The sequence below is a fragment of the Oncorhynchus masou genome, chromosome 18, assembly GCF_036934945.1.
Source record: "Oncorhynchus masou masou isolate Uvic2021 chromosome 18, UVic_Omas_1.1, whole genome shotgun sequence".
NCBI lineage: Eukaryota > Metazoa > Chordata > Actinopteri > Salmoniformes > Salmonidae > Oncorhynchus > Oncorhynchus masou.
The window spans coordinates 8,282,888-8,306,448 of NC_088229.1; the positions used below are offsets into that span (position 1 = coordinate 8,282,888).

Genomic DNA, 23,561 nt, shown 5'->3' on the forward strand with positions numbered 1-23,561 from the left:
TGTGTTGGTTCTGTGGTGTGACTGTTCCCTGCTGTTGGTTCTGTGATGTGACTGTTCCCTGCTGTTGGTTCTGTGGTGTGACTGTTCCCTGCTGTTGGTTCTGTGATGTGACTGTTCCCTGCTGTTGGTTCTGTGGTGTGACTGTTCCCTGCTGTTGGTTCTGTGATGTGACTGTTCCCTGTGGTGTGACTGCGTGCTGTCTGTCTGCTGTTGGTTCTGTTGCTGTTGGTTCTGATGTGACTGTCCCTGCTGTTGGTTCTGTGATGTGACTGTTCCCTGCTGTTGGTTCTGTGAAGTGACTGCTCCCTGCTGTTGGTTCTGTGATGTGACTGCTCCCTGCTGTTGGTTCTGTGGTGTGACTGTTCCCTGCTGTCTGCTGTTGGTTCTGTGGTGTGACTGTTCCCTGCTGTTGGTTCTGTGGTGTGACTGTCCTGGACTATATTTACAGAATAATTAGCTTGCTGAATAGAAATCAGCCAGTAATGTTGAAATAAAAACTGAAGGCGAGTAACTGTGTTCTCTCTAACAGTTTTAATGGATCCTCTGTAAGTACAATGGATCATGTTATCTGTATATTTCTCATTAACACCTTACATAAGTAACAGCGTGGAATAAGCAACAGTCCCTACTGCGTTTGTGTAATAGCAGAAAATGCTCAGCTCCGTTACTCTGCTAGTACAATGCTGTAACTATGTCCTGTCCAACATGTTTCCTCTCACTGACTTTGAGTGTTTCGTACTATGAAAGCAATTTCTGACAACTGCTTATGTTGGTTTCCATGTAGTTGATACCAAATTTATAAATACATTTCATTGATTTGATTTGTCAAGTGTTTGATTTGATGTGTCAATGTATTGATTGATTGACTGATTGTCCTGTTGCAGGGTATAGCGTTTGCCTCTCTGTTCTTTATCCTGATTTCCATCACTACGTTCTGCCTGGAGACTCACGAATACTTCAACGACCTGCAGAACCACACGGAACGCGTGGTGGTGGGGAACCACACTGAGGAGGTGTTCTTGGTGAAGGTGAGAAAGATACTTAGATGTAAATAGGCTCTACGTAGTACTACTGTATGTACAACAGAACGCATGGTGGTGGGGAACCACACTGAGGAGGTGATCTTGGTTTCTGGGATAGATTTGCACTTTTGTCAACAAAGTACGTTCATCTCTAGGAGACAGAACCCCTTCCTGAGCGTTATGACGGCTGCCTGGTCCCATGGTGTTTATACTTGCGTACTATTGTTTGTACAATTGCTCCCAAGGATGTACAATTGCTCCCAAGGATGAACCAGACTTGTGGAGATCTACAATTATTTTCTGAGGTCTTGGATGATTTCATTTGATTTTCCCATGATGTCAAGCAAAGAGGCACTGAGTTTGAAGGTAGGCCTTGAAATACATCCACAGGTACACCTCCAATTGGCTCTATTGATGTCAATTAGCTCTATTGATGTCAGAAGCTTCTAAAGTCATGACATCATTTTCTGGACTTTTCCAAGCTGTTTAAAGGCACAGTCAACTTAGAGTATGTAAACTTCTGACCCACTGGAATTGTGATACAGTGAATTATAAGTGAAATTATCTGTCTGTAAACAATTGTTGGAAAAATGACTTGTGTCATGTACAAAGTAGATGTCCGAACCGACTGGCCAAAACTATAGTTTGGTAACAAGAAAGTTTTGGAGTGGTTGATAAATGAGTTTTAATGACTCCAACCTAAATGTATTTAAACTTCTGACTTCAACTGTATTGATACTTTAATGATCCCTGAATTTAAATTCAATAATATAATGTATAATCTAATCTAATCTATAATCTGATCTAATGTATAATCAAAGCTAATGCATAATATAATCTAATGTATAATCTAATCTATAATCTAATCTAATGTATAATCTAATGTATAATCGAAGCTAATGTATAATCTACTGTGTAATCTAATCTATAATCTAATTTCATGTATAATATAATGTATAATCTAATATAATGTATAATCTAATATAATGTATAATCTAATATATTAACAAAGCTAATGTAGGGCCTCCCGGGTGGCGCAGTGGTCTAGTGCTGTGCCACCAGAGACTCTGGGTTTGCACCCAGGCCGCGACCGGGTGCCCGTGGGGCGACGCGCAATTGGCCCAGCGTCGTCCCGTTTAGGGAGTGTTTGGCCAGTAGGGATATCCTTGTCTCATTGCGCACTAGCGACTCCTGTAGTGGGCCAGGCTGAAAAAAAAATGTACAAAATTGAATTAATACAAAACTAATGTATAAAAAAAATGTACTAATGTATAATCTATATGATCTAATGTAAAATGTATAATCTAATCTAATATGTAATCTAATGAATTAATACAAAACTAATGTATAATCTAATGTATGATCTAATCTAATATGTAATCTAATGTATAATCTAATGTATAATCTAATGTATGATCTAATGTATAATCTAATGTATGATCTAATGTATAATCTAATCTACTGTATGATCTAATGTATAATCTAATGTATAATCTAATCTACTGTATAATCTACTGTATGATCTAATGTATAATCTAATCTAATATGTAATCTAATGTATAATCTAATCTACTGTATGATCTAATGTATAATCTAATGTATAATCTAATCTACTGTATAATCTACTGTATGATCTAATGTATAATCATGTATAATGTATAATCTAATCTATCTGTATAATCTACTGTATGATCTAATGTATAATCTAATGTATAATCTAATCTACTGTATAATCTACTGTATGATCTAATGTATAATCTAATGTATAATCTAATCTACTGTATAATCTACTGTATGATCTAATGTATAATCTAATGTATAATCTAATCTACTGTATAATCTACTGTATGATCTAATGTATAATCTAATGTATAATCTAATCTACTGTATGATCTAATGTATAATCTAATCTACTGTTTAATCTAATGTATAATCTAATCTAATGTATAATCTAATGTATAATCTAATGTATAATCTAATGTATAATGTAATCTAATGTTTAATCTAATGTATAATCTAATCTACTGTATGATCTAATGTATAATCTAATCTACTGTTTAATCTAATGTATAATCTAATCTAATATGTAATCTAATGTATAATCTAATGTATAATCTAATCTACTGTATGATCTAATGTATAATCTAATCTACTGTTTAATCTAATGTATAATCTAATCTAATGTATAATCTAATGTATAATCTAATGTATAATGTAATCTAATGTATAATCTAATCTAATATGTAATCTAATGTATAATCTAATGTATAATCTAATCTACTGTATGATCTAATGTATAATCTAATCTACTGTTTAATCTAATGTATAATCTAATCTAATGTATAATCTAATGTATAATCTAATGTATAATCTAATGTATAATCTAATGTATAATCTAATGTATAATCTAATGTATAATGTAATCTAATGTATAATCTAATGTATAATCTAATGTATAATGTAATCTAATGTATAATCTAATGTATAATCTAATGTATAATCTAATGTATAATCTAATGTATAATGTAATCTAATGTATAATCTAATGTATAATCTAATCTACTGTTTAATCTAATGTATAATCTAATGTATAATGTAATCTAATGTATAATCTAATATATAATCTAATGAATGTGTAATCTAATGTATAATCTAATCTCATGTATAATCTCATGTATAATCTAATATATAATCTAATGAATGTGTAATCTAATGTATAATCTAATCTCATGTATAATCTCATGTATAATCTAATCTCATGTATAATCTCATGTATAATCTAATATATAATCTAATCTAATATATAATCTCATGTATAATCAAATATATAATCTAATGTATAATCTAATGTATAATGTGATCTAATGTATAATCTAATCTAATGTATAGTCTAATGTATAATGTATAATCTAATCTAATGTATAATCTAATATATAATCTAATCTAATGTATAATCTAATATATACTCTAATCTAATGTATAATCTAATGTATAATCTCATGTATAATGTGATCTACTCTAGGTGGTGACCAAACCCATTCTGACCGTGGTGGAGGGTGTTTGTGTGGTCTGGTTCACCTTTGAGTTCTTCGTCCGCATCGTGTGCTGCCCCGACAAGCTGCTCTTCATCAAGAACATGTTAAACGTCATTGACTTCGTGGCCATCCTGCCCTTCTACCTGGAGATGGGCCTCAGCGGTCTGTCCTCCTCCAAAGCGGCCTCCGACATCCTGGGGTTTCTACGGGTAGTCCGCTTCGTCCGGATCCTCCGGATCTTCAAGCTGACCAGGCATTTCGTCGGTCTGAGGGTTCTCGGCCACACGTTGAGAGCCAGCGTCAACGAGTTCTGCCTGCTTATCGTCTTCCTGGCGTTGGGCGTCCTCATCTTCGCCACGATGATCTACTACGCAGAGAGGATAGGGGCCCAACCGGACGACCCCCGCGGCTCTAAACACACCCACTTCAAAAACATCCCTATCTCCTTCTGGTGGGCCGTGGTCACCATGACCACCCTGGGCTACGGGGACATGTACCCCAAGACGTGGCTGGGTATGATAGTGGGCGCGCTGTGCGCTCTGGCGGGGGTGCTGACCATCGCCATGCCCGTGCCTGTTATAGTCAACAACTTTGGGATGTACTACTCCCTGGCCATGGCTAAACAGAAGCTGCCTAAGAAGAAGAAAGCACATAATCCGAACCCGGACGCTCCCACGGACACGGCCTCGTTCGGGAAGTCTGTCGCTACCTCTCCCAGGGACAGTACTCAGAGTGATACATGTCCTCTGGCTGCAGAGAGGAATATCAACAGGAACCGCTCAGGTCAGAGACCAATTCAAATTCCATTCTTGAAATGCAAAATATTCTACCGTACTAATTCATCCCTTTTTAACATTTTATTTCGTGTAATGTTTTTTGAAGCATCGTTATGATATGTCATAGGCCACAATGAGAAGTGGGTGTTTAATTTATTCAAACCGTCAACCATTCCACCCCATTAAAAGCTCAGACCTCATTCAACCTTTTTAAACCACAACTCCCCTTACACATCACACTACCACCACTTTATTCACGCTGAAACATTCATAGACCGTTTTCATTGTGCACTTATCCCTTCACTAAATCCTTTTGGTGCCATAATTGTAAAGAAGTAAAGTGGATATGTAATTGATTCAAGCCATTCACACTCATAACTCATTCAAGTCATTCAAACCATATTCAACTCACCCTTTTTAAAACTCACGCAATCAATTTAAACACATTACTAATGAACACATCACTACAGTATTGCAGTTCTTCACTGACATAAGGTATGATATGCTGGTAGTATTTGTGGTGCTCTTTAAAAACAGGGAGGCGGGGGGGGGGGGGCACAATATACCTTTTACTGTAATTATATAGTATCATCGCTTTCCAGGTTTACTGTCCCTAGCCGCAAACACAGTAACACAACTTGAAACAATCATGAATATACCCTTTCTCAGATAATAAATACTTTTGTTAAATTCAGTCAGCTTTTTGCTTGCTCCACTATCAAAATACAGTATATTCATCGGTCAACATCCCAGAGTCCCAGTGCAGTCAAACAAACGTTGAGTTTCCTGTGTTTTATATATATTTCCACACTATGAGGTTAGAATAATACTACAAAGACGTGAACATGATGAATTCCCTTTTGGTGTGTGATCTGTTTGTAAAGACCGGCCTGACATTTAAGCCCGTTTTGGTGGGATGGAGTTTTGGCCTTCCATGGTGACATCATCGTGGGGTAAATTCGTGTTAATAGACCCTTTAAGAAAGCGAATTCCAAACCTCTCGGCCAATAACAGCACATTTTCTGTTTCCTCCTCCCTACTCAGGACACTCCCAGACAGTCCGAGCAAGATTCTTGCTTGAGAAATTGCCCTTTTCATTGAAAACAATCCCAGTAAGGTACTTAATTGTTACCCAGAAATAATTTGATATTGAGGAAAAAACAGCTGCATTGGACCTTTAAAATCATCTTCTTATAAGGTTGTTATTCTTATCTCATCTTCTTATAAGGTTGCTGCTGTCCAATAAATTGGTTTGTTCAAAATGGTGTTTTCCCGGTAAAATGACATTGTGGCCCTAAGACCTGAAGGGATGTTGACTTTCTACTACTGTAAACCCAGCGCTGTGTCTCCTGCAGACTTTTTGTTTCTGTGACTTAGGCAAGTCAGTTAAGAACAAATTCTTATTTACAATGACGGCCTACACCGGCCAAACCCAGACTACGCTGGGACAATTGTGCGCTGCCCTATGAGGACTCCCAATCACGGCTGGTTGTGATACATACCTGGATTGGAACCAGGGTGTCTGTAGTGTCCCCTCTAGCTCTGAGATGCAGTGCCTTAGACCGCTGCGCCACTCGGGAGCCCACTCGAGACCCTGGGTTTAAATACTACTCAAAACATGTCCAATAGTTTGATCGTTTGCTCCAGTCTGCCTGTAGTGCCAGATGGGCGGGGTTAGCAGTTTTTATGAATATTTTATTGGATCCAATTTGCCTGGCATGCTCGATCAAGCCCAGTATTGCTGATCTAGCATCAGTTTTGCCATGTACGGTGCATTCAGAAAGTATTCAGACCTCTTCACTTTTTACACATTTTGTTACGTTACAGCCTTATTCTAAAATGGATTTAATAAAAAATGTTCCTCATCAATCTACAGACAATACCCCATAATGACATCATAATACCCCATAATGACATCATAATAACCCATAATGACATCATAATACCCCATAATGACAAGGCAAAAACCTGTTTTTAGATGTTTTTTGCAAATGTATTAAAAATAAAAAACAGAAATACCTTATATACTTAAGTATTCAGACACTTTACTCAATACTTTGTTGAAGCACCTTTGGCAGCGATTAAAGCCTCAAGTCTTCTTGGGTATGACGCTACAAGCTTGGCACAACTGTATTTGGTGAGTTTCTCCCATTCTTCTCTGCAGATCCTCTCAAGCTCTGTCAGGTTGGATGGGGAGCGTCGCTGCACAGCTATTTTCAGGTCTCTCCAGAGATGTTCGATCAGGGTTTGTGTCCCGGGCTCTGGCTGGGCCACTCAAGGACATTTAGAGACTTGACCCGAAGTCACTCCTGCATTGTCTTGGCTGTGTGATTAGGGTCGTGGTCCTGTGAGAAGGTGAACCTTCTGTCAGGATTTGGCCAGGGTTGTTCCGGGTTTTGGTCACTAGATGCCCCCATTGTGCTTTTTGACCTTATGTTTTTTCCCTTGTTCCCCATTATTATTTGCACCTGTGCCTCGTTTCTCCTGATTGTATTTAAACCCTTAGTTTCCCTCAGTTCTGTGCTCTGTGTTTGTATGTTAGCACCCAGCCCTAGTGTTCTGTGTATTCTTGTCGATTCCGGTGGATGCTCTTGTGGAATTCTGTTTTTGTTTTTGAGTATCTCTTAAGGCTTTTTTGTGCTATTCCTACCACCTTTTGGATTTACCATTTTTGTATTGAAGGACTTCTCCTTTTTTCACTTTATTAAATACACCGTCTTAAGTACTGCTGTGTCTGCCTCATCTTCTGGGTTCTGCTGACTATTCGTGGCTCAGTTGGTTAAGTGACTGTTTCTCACTCCGGAGACCCAGGTTCGTAACCGGGTCCTGACACCTTCTCCCCCAGGCTGAGTTCCTGAGCGCTCTGGAGCAGGTTTTCATCAAGGATCTCTCTGTACTTTGCTCCGTTCATCTTTCCCTTGATCCTGGTTAGCCTGCCACCACCATGCTTCACCGTAGGGATGGTGCCAGGTTTCTTCCAGATGTGATGCTTGGCATTCAGCCCAAAGTGTTCAATCTTGGTTTCATCAGACCAGAGAATCTTGTTTCTCTGGTCTGAGAGTCTTTAGGTGCCGTTTGGCAAACTCCAAGCTGTCATGTGCCTTTTACTGAGGAGTGGCTTCCGTCTAGCCACTCTACCAGAAAGACCTGATTGGTGGAATGCTGCATAGATGGTTGTCCTTCTGGAAGTTTCCCCCATCTCCACAGAGGAACTCTGGAGCTCTGTCAGAGTGACCACCGGGTGGTACTTGGTCACCTCCCTAACCATGGCCCTTCTCGCCCGATGGCTCAGTTTGGCTGTGCGGCCAGCTCTAGGAAGTGTCTTGGTGATCCCAAACTTCTTCCATTTAAGAATGATGGCGGCCACTGTGTTCTTGAGGACCTTCAATGCTGCAGACATTTTTTGGTACCCTTCTCCAGATCTGTGCCTCAACTCAATCCTGTCTCGGAGCTCTACGGACAATTCCTTCGACCTCGTGTCTTGGTTTTTGCTCTGACATGCACTGACTGTCAACTGTAGGACCTAATATAGACAGTTGTGTGCCTTTCAAAATCATGTTGAATCAATTGAATTTAACACAGGTGGCGTCCAACCAAGTTCTAGAAACATCTCAAGGATGATCAATGGAAACAGGATACACCTGAGCTCAATTTCGAGTCTCATAGCATATGGTCAAAATATATTTTTTTTTTTATCAATATGGGGTATTGTGTGCAGATTCATGAGGAAAAAATGTTTTTAATCCATTTTAAAATAAGTCTGTAACGTAACAAAATGTGGAAAAAGGGAAGGAGTCTGAATACTTTCTGAATACACCGTACATGTTGATTTGTTTAATGTTGTGTTAGTGTATGTAAGTTGTTTTTGTCTGAAACGTGGTTCTCCCTGCTGCTATTGGACCAGGTCTCTCTTGGAAAAGAGATGTTAACTCAACGAGAAAAAAAAATGTATAAATAAGGTTAAATAAACAACATGTAGATATTACCTCATCTAACCTGTATATCCAAATGAAAAAAGATGACATGAACAGGGAGGACCTGATTCTAGATCTTACGCTTTATGAACCTAACCTGTCCTCCTGTCAGACTCCAAGCAGAACGGAGACGCCAACGTGGCTCTGTCGTCGGATGAGGGATGCAGCCTGACCCAGCCGCTGTCACCCAGCGAGAAGTGGAACCTACGGTGCGCCCACGACGACGGTCGAGAACACTCCCGGTCGGCCAGGGGGAACAAGAAAAGCAAGAAAGAGGCAACCTGCTTCCTGCTCACCTCCGGAGACTTCTCCTGCTCTGGAGGAGAACACACCATAGTCACGGGTAGGTTGACATGCATACAGGTGCACACATACATACTCTCTCTCTCTCTCTCTCTCTGAAACATGGAGCCCACCATCCTCAACCATAGGTCACATAACACACACGACACATCACTGTGAATACTGGACCGAACACTGGACCATGACAAAGGAGGCTGCAGGCTAGAGATCAATAGGTTGAAACCTAGAAAACCAATATTCAGAACCCTCTTATCCTTCCCATGACAACCATTACACCCATTACACCCGCGGCAACCATGACAACCAGTACACCCATGGAAACCATGTGAGTGGATGTGGTGTCCACTAAGTTATCGCAGAGTGTTTGGATTTGTTGGTTCCAGGTTGCTTTCTGGTATTCTTCTGATGTTGTACAGCTGACTGGGCTGTGAATGTGTGATGTTGTACAGCTTACTGGGCTGTGAATGTGTGATGTTGTACAGCTTACTGGGTTGTTAATGTCTGACGTTGTACAGCTTACTGGGCTGTGAATGTCTGACGTTGTACAGCTGACTGGGTTGTTAATGTCTGATGTTGTACAGCTTACTGGGTTGTTAATGTCTGATGTTGTACAGCCTACTGGGCTGTGAATGTCTGATGTTGTACAGCTTACTGGGTTGTTAATGTCTGATGTTGTACAGCTTACTGGGCTGTGAATGTCTGATGTTGTACAGCTTACTGGGTTGTTAATGTCTGATGTTGTACAGCCTACTGGGCAGAACAGCTTACTGGGTTGTGAATGTCTGATGTTGTACAGCCTACTGGGCTGTTAATGTCTGATGTTGTACAGCTGACTGGGTTGTTAATGTCTGATGTTGTACAGCCTACTGGGCTGTGAATGTGTGATGTTGTACAGCCTACTGGGCTGTGAATGTCTGGTTGTTTCCATGTCTGTTCTTTTGAGGAACAAGGTCATTTGGCTGTGATCAGACAGAGGTGTTGGTGGCTTGACGATGAATGAGATGAGAGAGAAAGGGTCAATGTCTGTGATCATATAGTCTACTATACTGTGGCCAAGAGGTGAGCAGTAGGTGAATCTCCCCATAGAGTCCCCTCGTAACCTACCATTGACACTAGTACAGACCCAGGTTTCTACAGAGCTGCAACAGATCCCTTCCGTTCTTGATGATGGTGCTGTCACTGTTGTTTCTATGGGGAGATGAAGACAGTTAGAAACACTATGGTCTGTAATACATCTGTCCCTGTTGTTTCTATGGGGGAGATGAAGACAGTTAGAAACACTATGGCCTGTAATACATCTGTCCCTGTTGTTTCTATGGGGGAGATGAAGACAGTTAGAAACACTATGGCCTGTAATACATCTGTCCCTGTTGTTTCTATGGGGGAGATGAAGACAGTTAGAGACACTATGGCCTGTAATACATCTGTCCCTGTTGTTTCTATGGGGAGATGAAGACAGTTAGAGACACTATGGCCTGTAATACATCTGTCCCTGTTGTTTCTATGGGGAGATGAAGACAGAGACACTATGGCCTGTAATACATCTGTCCCTGTTGTTTCTATGGGGAGATGAAGACAGTTAGAGACACTATGGCCTGTAATACATCTGTCCCTGTTGTTTCTATGGGGGAGATGAAGACAGTTAGAGACACTATGGCCTGTAATACATCTGTCCCTGTTGTTTCTATGGGGAGATGAAGACAGTTAGAGACACTATGTCCTGTAATACATCTGTCACTGTTGTTTCTATGGGGAGATGAAGACAGAGACACTATGGTCTGTAATACATCTGTCCCTGTTGTTTCTATGGGGGAGATGAAGACAGTTAGAGACACTATGGCCTGTAATACATCTGTCCCTGTTGTTTCTATGGGGAGATGAAGACAGTTAGAGACACTATGGCCTGTAATACATCTGTCCCTGTTGTTTCTATGGGGAGATGAAGACAGTTAGAGACACTATGGCCTGTAATACATCTGTCCCTGTTGTTTCTATGGGGGAGATGAAGACAGTTAGAGACACTATGTCCTGTAATACATCTGTCCCTGTTGTTTCTATGGGGGAGATGAAGACAGTTAGAGACACTATGGCCTGTAATACATCTGTCCCTGTTGTTTCTATGGGGAGATGAAGACAGTTAGAGACACTATGGCCTGTAATAAAGCTGTCCCTGTTGTTTCTATGGGGAGATGAAGACAGTTAGAGACACTATGTCCTGTAATACATCTGTCCCTGTTGTTTCTATGGGGAGATGAAGACAGTTAGAGACACTATGGCCTGTAATACATCTGTCCCTGTTGTTTCTATGGGGAGATGAAGACAGTTAGAGACACTATGGCCTGTAATGAAGCTGTCCCTGTTGTTTCTATGGGGAGATGAAGACAGTTAGAGACACTATGTCCTGTAATACATCTGTCCCTGTTGTTTCTATGGGGGAGATGAAGACAGTTAGAGACACTATGTCCTGTAATACATCTGTCCCTGTTGTTTCTATGGGGAGATGAAGACAGTTAGAGACACTATGTCCTGTAATACATCTGTCCCTGTTGTTTCTATGGAGGAGATGAAGACAGTTAGAGACACTATGTCCTGTAATAAAGCTGTCACTGTTGTTTCTATGGGGAGATGAAGACAGTTAGAGACACTATGGCCTGTAATGCATCTGTCCCTGTTGTTTCTATGGGGGAGATGAAGACAGTTAGAGACACTATGTCCTGTAATACATCTGTCCCTGTTGTTTCTATGGGGGAGATGAAGACAGAGACACTATGTCCTGTAATACATCTGTCCCTGTTGTTTCTATGGGGAGATGAAGACAGTTAGAGACACTATGTCCTGTAATACATCTGTCCCTGTTGTTTCTATGGGGAGATGAAGACAGTTAGAGACACTATGTCCTGTAATACATCTGTCCCTGTTGTTTCTATGGGGAGATGTCCCCACAGATGAGACATTTATGTCCTGTAATACATCTGTCCCTGTTGTTTCTATGGGGGATGAGGGGGGGACAGTTATTCAGAGGGGGGGACACTAGGGGGGCCTGTAATATGGGGATTCAGGGGGGATCTCCCTAGGTTTCTATGGGGAGATGGGGGACAGTTAGGTAATATGGGGACAGAGGGGGGATATGTAATATGGGGATTCGGAGGGGGGGTAATACATCTGTCCCTGTTGTTTCTAGGGGGGAGATCTAGGAAGATGGGGATTAGAGACACTATGTCCTGTAATACATGGGGTCCCTGTTGTTTCTATGGGGAGATGAAGACAGTTAGGGGGACTATGGATCCTGTAATACATCTGTCCCTGTTGTTTCTATGGGGAGATGAAGACAGTTAGAGGCACTATGGGGCCTGTAATGATTACCTCTCTGTAGCCTGTGGGACAGTGACAGCATGATTCCCTGTTGTTTCTATGGGGGATGAATTACAGTTTGTAGCATGATTACCTCTCTGACAGCCTATGGCCTGTAATGACATCTGTCCCTGTTGTTTCTAGCCTGTGGGACAGTGACAGCATGATTAAGCCTGTGGGACAGTGACAGCATGATTACACTCTGGCCTGTGGGACAGTGACAGCTGTCCCTGTTGTTTCTATGGGGAGATGATTAAGCCTGTGGGACAGTGACAGCAGAGCCTGTGGGACAGTGACAGCATGATTACACTATGGCCTGTGGGACAGTGACAGCATGATTCCCTGTTGTTTCTATGGGGGAGCATGAAGACAGTGGGACAGTAACAGCATGATTATGGCCTGTAATACAGCTGTCCCTGTTGTAGCCTATGGGACAGATGACAGCATGATTACCTCTCTGTAGCCTGTGGGACAGTGACAGCATGATTACCTCTCTGTAGCCTGTGACAGCCTGTGGGACCTCTCTGTAGCCTGTGGGACAGGTGACAGCATGATTACCTCTCTGTAGCCTGTGGGGACAGTGACAGCATGATTACCTCTCTGTAGCCTGTGGGACAGTGACAGCATGATTAGAGCCTGTTGGGACAGTGACAGCATGATTACCTCTCTGTAGCCTGTGGGACAGTGACAGCATGATTCCCTGTAGCCTGTGGGACAGTGACAGCATGATTACCTCTCTGTAGCCTGTGGGACAGTGACAGCATGATTTCTCTGTAGCCTGTGGACAGTGACAGCATGATTCTTCCTGTAGCCTGTGGGGGAGCATGATTACCTCTCTCTAGGTGGGACAGTACCTCTCTGGGCCTGTGGGACAGTGACCTCTCTATAGCCTGTGGGACAGTGAGTGACAATGTATTACCATGTCTCCTGCAGAATGATGATCAACATCTTTAAGATTTGTTTTTAACTCCAGTGCTAAACTCTTCAGTCTAAAGGTTGATGAGTTGAATGTTCCACATGCAAACTAATAGTGATTTCATGTTGCATAAATGAAAGAATAACAGTCAGAAATACAGTAACTACTGAGTTGTTCAGAGAGATAAACATGTTACAGCAATACAGTAACTACTGAGTTATTAAGAGACATAAACATGTTACCTCTCTGTAGCCTGTGGGACAGTAACTACTGAGTTGTTCAGAGAGATAAACATGTTAACAGCAATACAGTATCTACTGAGTTGTTAAGAGAGATAAACAGGATAACATGTTAACAGAAATACAGTAACTACTGAGTTGTTCAGAGAGATTAACAGGATGACAGAAATACAGTAACTACTGAGTTGTCCAGAGAGATAAACAAGAAAACAGAAATACAGTAACTACTGAGTTGTCCAGAGAGATAAACATGTTAACAGCAATACAGTAACTACTGAGTTGTCCAGAGAGATAAACAGGATGACAGAAATACAGTAACTACTGAGTTGTCCAGAGAGATAAACAGGATAACAGAAATACAGTAACTACTGAGTTGTCCAGAGAGATAAACATGTTAACAGCAATACAGTAACTACTGAGTTGTCCAGAGAGATAAACAGGATGACAGAAATACAGTAACTACTGAGTTGTCCAGGGAGATAAACAGGATGACAGAAATACAGTAACTACTGAGTTGTCCAGAGAGATAAACAGGATGACAGAAATACAGTAACTACTGAGTTGTCCAGGGAGATAAACAGGATGACAGAAATACAGTAACTACTGTTGTCCAGAGAGATAAACAGGATAACAGAAATACAGTAACTACTGAGTTGTCCAGAGAGATAAACAGGACCAGAAATACTGTAGCTACTGATTTGTCCAGTGAGATAAACAAGATAACAGAAATACAGTAACTACTGAGTTCTCCTGGAGAGATAAACAGGATGACAGAAATACAGTAACTATGAGTTTAAGATAAACAGGATGACAGAAATACAGTAACTACTGAGTTGTCCAGGGAGATAAACAGGATGACAGAAATACAGTAACTACTGAGTTGTCCAGAGAGATAAACAGGATAACAGAAATACAGTAACTACTGAGTTGTCCAGAGAGATAAACAGGATAACAGAAATACAGTAACTACTGAGTTGTCCAGAGAGATAAACAGGATGACAGGATGACAGAAACACAGTAACTACTGATTTGTCCAGAGAGATAAACAAGATAACAGAAATACAGTAACTACTGAGTTGTTAAGAGAGATAAACATGTTAACAGCAATACAGTAACTACTGAGTTGTCCAGAGAGATAAACAGGATAACAGAAATACAGTAACTACTGAGTTGTTCAGAGAGATAAACAGGATGACAGAAATACAGTAACTACTGAGTTGTTCAGAGAGATAAACAAGATAACAGAAATACAGTAACTACTGAGTTGTCCAGGGAGATAAACAGGATGACAGAAATACAGTAACTACTGAGTTGTCCAGAGAGATAAACAGGATGACAGAAATACAGTAACTGTCACATCTGCTCCCGCTCTTCCCTGGCGCTTGAGGGCGCCATATTACCCTGCATCACACGCTCCCGCCATCCATCACTCACACCTGCCCTCCCTTGTCACTCGCATCAGCGTTATTGGACTCACCTGTCACATGTTCTTTTCCTCCCTGATATTTGTCTGTTCCCCAGCTCTGTTCTCCACTGCTGCATCATATTGTTTTTGTCTTCTGAATTTGTTTCTGACTCTGCTCCTGTCTCGTCTCTGTCCGTTACAATTAAATGTTTTACTCCCCGTACCTGCTTCTGTCACGACTTCCGCCGAAGTCGGTCCCTCTCCTAGTTCTCTCTCTCTCCCCACGCCCCCTCTCTCTCACTCTATCTCCCCCCACTCCCCCCTCCCCCCCTCTCTCTCCACGCCCCCTCTCATTCTTTCTCTCCTGGATGGAGGCCTTGGAGGCCTGGAGGCTTGGAGGCCTGGAGGCTTGGAGGCTTTGAATGAGACACAACATATGTCAGAATAGATTTACTAGTGTTTGTATTGTGATGGTATACCTTCTCAGGTGAATAGTGACAACACAGCAAAATAATGTGTATGTTGTTGGTGTATGATTGTTTCTTTATCATTTAAATCAACAGTTTGATTTGAAACAGGAGGCTTGGAGGCATTGGACCAGACAGACAAAGAGACAGAATAATTCCCTTCATTTCCAGCTGGCTGTCAGACTGGCAGCACTCATTGTCTGCTTGAATAGGCCTGCTGCTGCCTGAAACACACACACACACACACACACACACACACACACACACACACACACACACACACACACACACACACACACACTGTGAAAAGCATATCATCGCATCACAGCTCCCCAAAGTCCCCAGAGCCCGGAGTGACAACCAGACTCTATATTTGGACGTAATGGATTCATTTCTCACATCCTGAACACACATTTCCACCCCTTAGCATGCTGAATTGTATCAAGAGTGTGTGTGTGTGTGTGTGTGTGTGTGTGTAGGTGTGTGTGTGTAGGTGTGTGTGTGTGTGTGTGTGTGTGTGTGTGTGTGTGTGTGTAGGCATGTGTGTGGTCATGCATATCTGTGTGTGTGTGTGTAGGCATGTGTGTGGTCATGCATATCTGTGTGTGTGTGTGTAGGCATGTGTGTGGTCATGCATATCTGTGTGTGTGTAGGCATGTGTGTAGGCATGTGTGTGGTCATGCATATCTGTGAGTGTGTGTGTGTGTGTAGGCATGTGTGTGGTCATGCATATCTGTGTGTGTGTGTGTAGGCATGTGTGTGGTCATGCATATCTGTGTGTGTGTAGGCATGTGTGTAGGCATGTGTGTGGTCATGCATATCTGTGTGTGTGCGTGTGTGTGAGTGTGTGTGTGTGTAGGCATGTGTGTGGTCATGCATATCTGTGTGTGTGTGGTATTTGTACTGAGCCGTAAATACCTGTGATATTGTCGTGACACCTCTGCCAAAACGTATTAGTACAGATGAGTCACCTAGGCGAAGACTTTTCACCCCCCATCCCACACACCCTTATCAAATGCAATTAGATTTCAGTGTTTGGTTTGTAGCCTGGCCAAGCATGGTGGAAGGTGTTAAGTGGTGTAACTTCAAAGTGTTCCATTGTTTTTGGTTGATGTAATCCACAATCATTCTAGGACTATAATCAAGAGGGGGATGTGTTGTACATGTGTGTGGACCTGCTGTGACACACCTCGGATTTTCTTTATTTTATCTTTAAGCTTTAAGGTCTTAACTTTGGCCTTATGATTGGAAATCATTTGTGGTAGAGCTGCCTTCAGAACAAGATTGAGTAAGGAAAACTAGACTGAGCCTCTTCCTCTGAGTGAGAAGCCTTGTGATTCTTCTTGTCCCCTACCTGTCTGACATGTCAGAGCCAAAGAGAGAGAGAGAGAGAGAGGCAGAGACAGAGAAATAATGAAAGAGAGAGAGAGGCAGAGACAGAGCGATAATGAAAGAGAGAGACAGATAATGAGAGAGACAGAGAGAGAGAGAGAGAGGCAGAGACAGAGAGATAATGAAAGAGAGAAAGAGAGAGAGATAATGAAAGAGAGAGAGACAGAGCAGAGACAGACGGAGACAATGAGAGAGAGAGAGAGATATTGAGAAACAGAGAGCGACAGAGCGGAGACAGACAGAGAGAGAGAGAGATAATGAGAAACAGAGAGAGACAGAGCTGAGACAGACAGAGAGATAGAAATAATGAGAAAGAGAGAGAGACAGAGCAAAGACAGACAGAGAGAGAGAGAAATAATGAGAAAGAGAGAGAGACAGAGCAAAGACAGACAGAGAGAGACAGACATACAGATCCATGGAGAGGAATGAGGAGATCAATACAGGGAGGAAAGTCTTGACTGGGATCTGGACGTCTCCATCAACATAACACTACAGAGGCTGCTCTGTAATCTAAACACAACCCAATGCCCCAAGCATTACTCGGTCGCAGGGCCGGCCATAGCCTTTTGGGGGCCCCAAGCGACATTTGTTTGTGTTTTATAACAAATGTCATGCAATGTTACACATTTTGCAATGGGGCAGAGAAAATAAGTTGCAGTTTTACAGCTAAATACATTTTTGCAGTTTTAAAGCTAATTTCTATGCAATTTGGCAAATCAATGGGGGATCCTTGGAGGTCAGGGCACCTGGTGTCATGCCCTAACCTTAGTGAGACGTTTTATTCTCTATTTGGTTAGGTCAGGGGGTAATTTGGGGGTGTGCATTCTATGTTATCTGTTTCTTTTTTTTTGGGCCGAGTGTAGTTCCCAATCAGAGGCAGCTATCTATCGTTGTCTCTGATTGAGAATCATACTTAGGCAGCCCTTTTTCCCATCTGTGTTTTGTGGATAGTTATTTTCTGTTTAGTATCTGTTTACCTGACAGAACTGTTTCGTTTTCGTTTTGTTACTTTGTTCGAGTGTTTCTTTGATAAATAAAATCATGAACACTTTCCACGCTGCGCCTTGGTTCACTCATTCCGACGAGAGATGTAACACCTGGGCCCTGCATTCCCGGTCGGGTATTTGACCATGATTACTACCATTTTAAATAGCTGGCTAGACTAACTACTAATCTAAAACAATAAATAAGCTGACATAACTAATTTAGACTAAAATTATAAATTACATCTTGTGTATTATTACTATTGTTACTTTCCATAGTTGAGACACTGACTGAGGTTTTTAATACAGTGCCTTGCGAAAGTATTCGGCCCCCTTGAACTTTGCGACCTTTTGCCACATTTCAGGCTTCAAACATAAAGATATAAAACTGTATTTTTTTGTGAAGAATCAGCAATAAGTGGGACACAATCATGAAGTGGAACGACATTTATTGGATATTTCAAACTTTTTTAACAAATCAAAAACTGAAAAATTGGGCATGCACAATTTTTTATAATTCAGCCCCTTTACTTTCAGTGCAGCAAACTCTCTCCAGAAGTTCAGTGAGGATCTCTGAATGATCCAATGTTGACCTAAATGACTAATGATGATAAATACAATCCACCTGTGTGTAATCAAGTCTCCGTATAAATGCACCTGCACTGTGATAGTCTCAGAGGTCCGTTAAAAGCGCAGAGAGCATCATGAAGGACAAGGAACACACCAGGCAGGTCCGAGATACTGTTGTGAAGAAGTTTAAAGCCGGATTTGGATACAAAAATATTTCCCAAGCTTTAAACATCCCAAGGAGCACTGTGCAAGCGATAATATTGAAATGGAAGGAGTATCAGACCCCTGCAAATCTACCAAGACCTGGCCGTCCCTCTAAACTTTCAGCTCATACAAGGAGAAGACTGATCAGAGATGCAGCCAAGAGGCCCATGATCACTCTGGATGAACTGCAGAGATCTACAGCTGAGGTGGGAGACTCTGTCCATAGGACAACAATGAGTCGTATATTGCACAAATCTGGCCTTTATGGAAGAGTGGCAAGAAGAAAGCCATTTCTTAAAGATATCCATAAAAAGTGTTGTTTAAAGTTTGCCACAAGCCACCTGGGAGACACACCAAACATGTGGAAGAAGGTGCTCTGGTCAGATGAAACCAAAATTGAACTTTTTGGCAACAATGCAAAATGTTATGTTTGGCGTAAAAGCAACACAGCACATAACCCTGAACACACCATCCCCACTGTCAAACATGGTGGTGGCAGCATCATGGTTTGGGTCTGCTTTTCTTCAGCAGGGACAGGGAAGATGGTTAAAATTGATGGGAAGATGGATGGAGCCAAATACAGGACCATTCTGGAAGAAAACCTGATGGAGTCTGCAAAAGACCTGAGACTGGGATGGAGATTTGTCTTCCAACAAGACAATGATCCAAAACATAAAGCAAAATCTACAATGGAATGGTTCAAAAATAAACATATCCAGGTGTTAGAATGGCCAAGTCAAAGTCCAGACCTGAATCCAATCGAGAATCTGTGGAAAGAACTGAAAACTGCTGTTCACAAATGCTCTCCATCCAACCTCACTGAGCTCGAGCTGTTTTGCAAGGAGGAATGGGAAAAAAATTCAGTCTCTCGATGTGCAAAACTGATAGAGACATACCCCAAGCGACTTACAGCTGTAATCGCAGTAAAATGTGGCGCTACAAAGTATTAACTTAAGGGGGCTGAATAATTTTGCACGGCCAATTTTTCAGTTTTTGATTTGTTAAAAAAGTTTGAAATATCAAATAAATGTCGTTCCACTTCATTATTGTGTCCCACTTGTTGTTGATTCTTCACAAAAAAATACAGTTTTATATGTTTATGTTTGAAGCCTGAAATGTGGCAAAAGGTCGCAAAGTTCAAGGGGGCCGAATACTTTCGCAAGGCACTGTAATAACTGGTTCGGGGCCTGTCTGGTCAAATAGGGTCTGCCTGCCAAAAAAGTGTCATTGCTATATCAATGGTGTGATGAGCTAATGCGTAGAATTTTGGAGATCATTACAGCCAAAATGTGATTATTTTCATCCCAGCTATGTAAACAAACATTTTTTTTTTCTTCATTACATAGCCAGGCAGAATTTGGCATGTTCTAGCAACGGCCCTAGCAACGAACGCTAGTAGCTTCTCAAATCCCATTGTGACGCAAGGGGATACTATTTGGCGTTATAGGCCGGGGGCTTATGTTGTTTATGCCGGCCCTGCAGGGTCGTGCTCATTGGGTCATTACTCAGCAGATAATGTTTTCTAAAAAAAAAAGAATGAGCGTTTCTTATTGGTATAGTCCCTTCCTGTTTTAGACAGTTTTCTACCATTTGGTGCCTAATGAACACAACCCAGCTCTGGATGGCCATATTTAGGTGGCTGAGGTTGTCAGGTAATTATAGGAATAGAGAATGTTTTCTCAATAACTTGCTTGGTTAAATAAACACAATAAGGTGGCTATTCTAACTCATTGTTCAGTTAAAACTAGCAGCAACAATAGCAGTAGTAGTAGTAAACGTTCCGTAGGTAATGGCGGCTTGTGTTGTCAACTACAAGGATAAAGTGGTGCGTTGATGGATTTTCTCGTCTCTTTGTCTCCCGAGAGACAGCATAGGAAAGCTGAGTAAAGACAGGAGCCCACTGAAACAATCTTTGTTCTACCACCATCTCAGAGGGAAAGAGAGAGAAATAGAGAGAGGGAGAAAGAGAGAGGAGAGAGAGCGAGAGGAAAGAGAGAGAGAGGGAGAAGGAGAGCGAGACGGGGAAGGAGAGAGAGAGATGGAGAAGGAGAGAGAGAGAGACGGAGAAAGAGAGAGAGAGAGAGACGTGGAAGGAGAGAGAGAGACAGAGAAGGAGAGAGAGAGACCGAGAAGGAGAGAGAGGAGGAGAGAGAGACAGAGAAGGAGAGAGAGAGACGGAGAAGGAGAGAGAGAGAAGGAGAGAGAGAGAGACGGAGAAGGAGAGAGAGAGATGGAGAAGGAGAGAGAGAGACAGAGAAGGAGAGAGAGGAGAAGAGAGAGACCGAGAAGGAGAGAGAGGAGGAGAGAGAGACCGAGAAGGAGAGAGAGGACGGAGAGAGAGACGGAGAAGGAGAGAGAGAGAGATGGAGAAGGAGAGAGAGAGAGACGGAGAAGGGAGGAGAGAGAGAGACGGAGAAGAGAGACAGAGAAGGAGAGAGAGAGGACCGAGAAGGAGAGAGAGAGGAGAGAGAGAGAAGGAGAGAGAGAGACGAAGGAAGGAGAGAGAGGAGAAAGAGAGAGAGAGAGACGTGGAAGGAGAGAGAGAGACAGAGAAGGAGAGAGAGACCGAGAAGGAGGAGAGAGGAGAGAGAGACAGAGAAGGAGAGAGAGAGACGGAGAAGGAGAGAGAGAGAGAGAGAGAGACGGAGAAGGAGAGAGAGAGATGGAGAAGGAGAGAGAGAGACAGAGAAGGAGAGAGAGGAGAAGAGAGAGACCGAGAAGGAGAGAGAGGAGGAGAGAGAGACCGAGAAGGAGAGAGAGGAGGAGAGAGAGACCGAGAAGGAGAGAGAGAGACGGAGAAGGAGAGAGACGGAGAAGGAGAGAGAGAGATGGAGAAGGAGAGAGAGAGAGAGACGGAGAAGGAGAGAGAGAGAAGGAGAAGGAGAGAGAGAGACAGAGAAGGAGAGAGAGAGGACCGAGAAGGAGAGAGAGAGAGAGGAGAAGGAGAGAGAGAGACGGAGAAGGAGAGAGACGGAGAAGGAGAGAGAGAGACGGAGAAGGAGAGAGAGAGACGGAGAAGGAGAGAGAGAGAGAGACCGAGAAGGAGAGAGAGAGACGGAGAAGGAGAGAGAGAGAGAGACGGAGAAGGAGAGAGAGAGACAGAGAAGAGAGAGAGAGAGACCGAGAAGGAGAGAGAGAAAAGGAGAGAGAGAGAAGGAGAGAGAGAGAGAGAGATGGAGAAGGAGAGAGAGAGAGAGAAAAAGAAAGCAAGAGGGGGAGAGGCTGGAAGGAGAGCGGTAATTCAATACCTCAGCTCTGTATCTGGTGAGTATGAGAGTAATGACATCCCAGCCTATTAAAGGGGAATATCAGACATGTGCTTTCACATTTTAGTTTACATTAGCTGCAGGGAGACAGGGGCCGCAGGTAATGGGGGGCCATTTGGGATCCAGCTAGGAGGTCTGGGATATGCACTGCAGCATTAAAATACTATTATAACTCAATTAATTAGATCAGAATTCACTGTCTGCGACCAAAATAGTCACATGTAGTATACAGAAGTGGCTGCCTATGTGAATGTATCAATTTTACAACTGAACGCCCCCTAACCGCTTCTGCTCACGAAACCTGGGTTTAAACATTTTCGAAATAATTCCAAATACTTAAGCTTGGCTTGATTGAGTTTGCCTGGCGAAGTGGAGCCAATAGAGGTATCCCTAAACCCCGCACATCTGGGAATCCTGGCAGGCTTAAGCAAACGCTCAACGAATTTGAAAGATTTCAAAGTATTCAGTATTCATTTGAACCCAGGTCTTATCTGCTCTGCTCTCAGTGTTGGGCTAATGTCTGTATGAAGCAGACAGGGAACAGGGTCTGGATAATATGCCAGGGGTGGGGGCATTATGGCAGGAGGCTGTTAAATGTCAGAGAGTAACACAAGGGCAGAAGAACAACGTATAGACGGAGGCAAAGTTCATCTTGCTCTTTAGGCACCATTGAAACACTGGAATCAAATGTCCCCAATATAATATCAAACACTTCAAACATTTGGCAAATGCTCTAAGCATCCGGAAAAGCGCTATATAAATCCTATCAATTATTCTTAATATCACTAAAGCTAGAATCCTTAATTAAACAATAACAAAGCTGATAACCCTCCTCTGTTTTGGTTAAAAGCTGAGGGATGTGGGCCTGGAGAAATACAACCACTATCAGATTAATGGATAGAGCTATGGATGCAAGGACTGACCATCCATGATATCAACATTATAGTTATAACCATGTTATGAGGCTAAATAGGACTGACCACCATGATATCAACATTATAGTTATAACCATGTTATGAGGCTATACAGGACTGACCATCCATGATATCAACATTATAGTTATAACCATGTTATGAGGCTATACAGGACTGACCATCCATGATATCAACATTATAGTTATAACCATGTTATGAGGCTATACAGGACTGACCATCCATGATATCAACATTCTAGTTATAACCATGTTATGAGGCTATATAGGACCATCCATGATATCAACATTACAGTTATAACCATGTTATGAGGCTATACAGTGTGTGTTTACATGTACATTATTTACAAACATTGGAGTAAAACAAACTTATATTTTGGGTTCTGATGGGGGACAACAGCTGAACTAAGCTCATGAGGCATTTATAAATAATATTCTTCAAGAATGAATTGGTACGTATCATTAATGAATGAATTCCTCCAACCCCATTAAAACCTCATTTTCTCAATGATCTGACAACCACCTGCTAATTTCCTCATGTCCGTGACATGACTCTCTAACGATGTGGCAGACTATTCAAGTGCCACTAAGCTGTTGACAGGAAGCAATAGCTACAGCGTCAGCCACAAAGAACGGTTATTGACATATGACAATGTGTTGTTACCTCGGAGAATGGGTTATCACGGACGATGATGTACTTTTTTAGCCATAGAGATCCATGTGCTTT

The 23,561-nt window shown here is 42.0% G+C and overlaps 1 protein-coding gene across 1 annotated transcript in view; it reads left to right on the forward strand.

Annotated features, from left to right (window-relative positions):
- Positions 1 to 23,561, forward strand: part of LOC135503902 (potassium voltage-gated channel subfamily C member 1-like) — a 51,993-nt gene that overhangs the window by 22,963 nt on the left and 5,469 nt on the right. Inside the window, exons 2-4 of the mRNA XM_064922084.1 lie at positions 885 to 1,028; positions 4,045 to 4,840; positions 8,920 to 9,150. Coding sequence (XP_064778156.1) covers positions 885 to 1,028; positions 4,045 to 4,840; positions 8,920 to 9,150 — 1,171 coding nt within the window. The remainder of the gene's footprint in view (positions 1 to 884; positions 1,029 to 4,044; positions 4,841 to 8,919; positions 9,151 to 23,561) is intronic.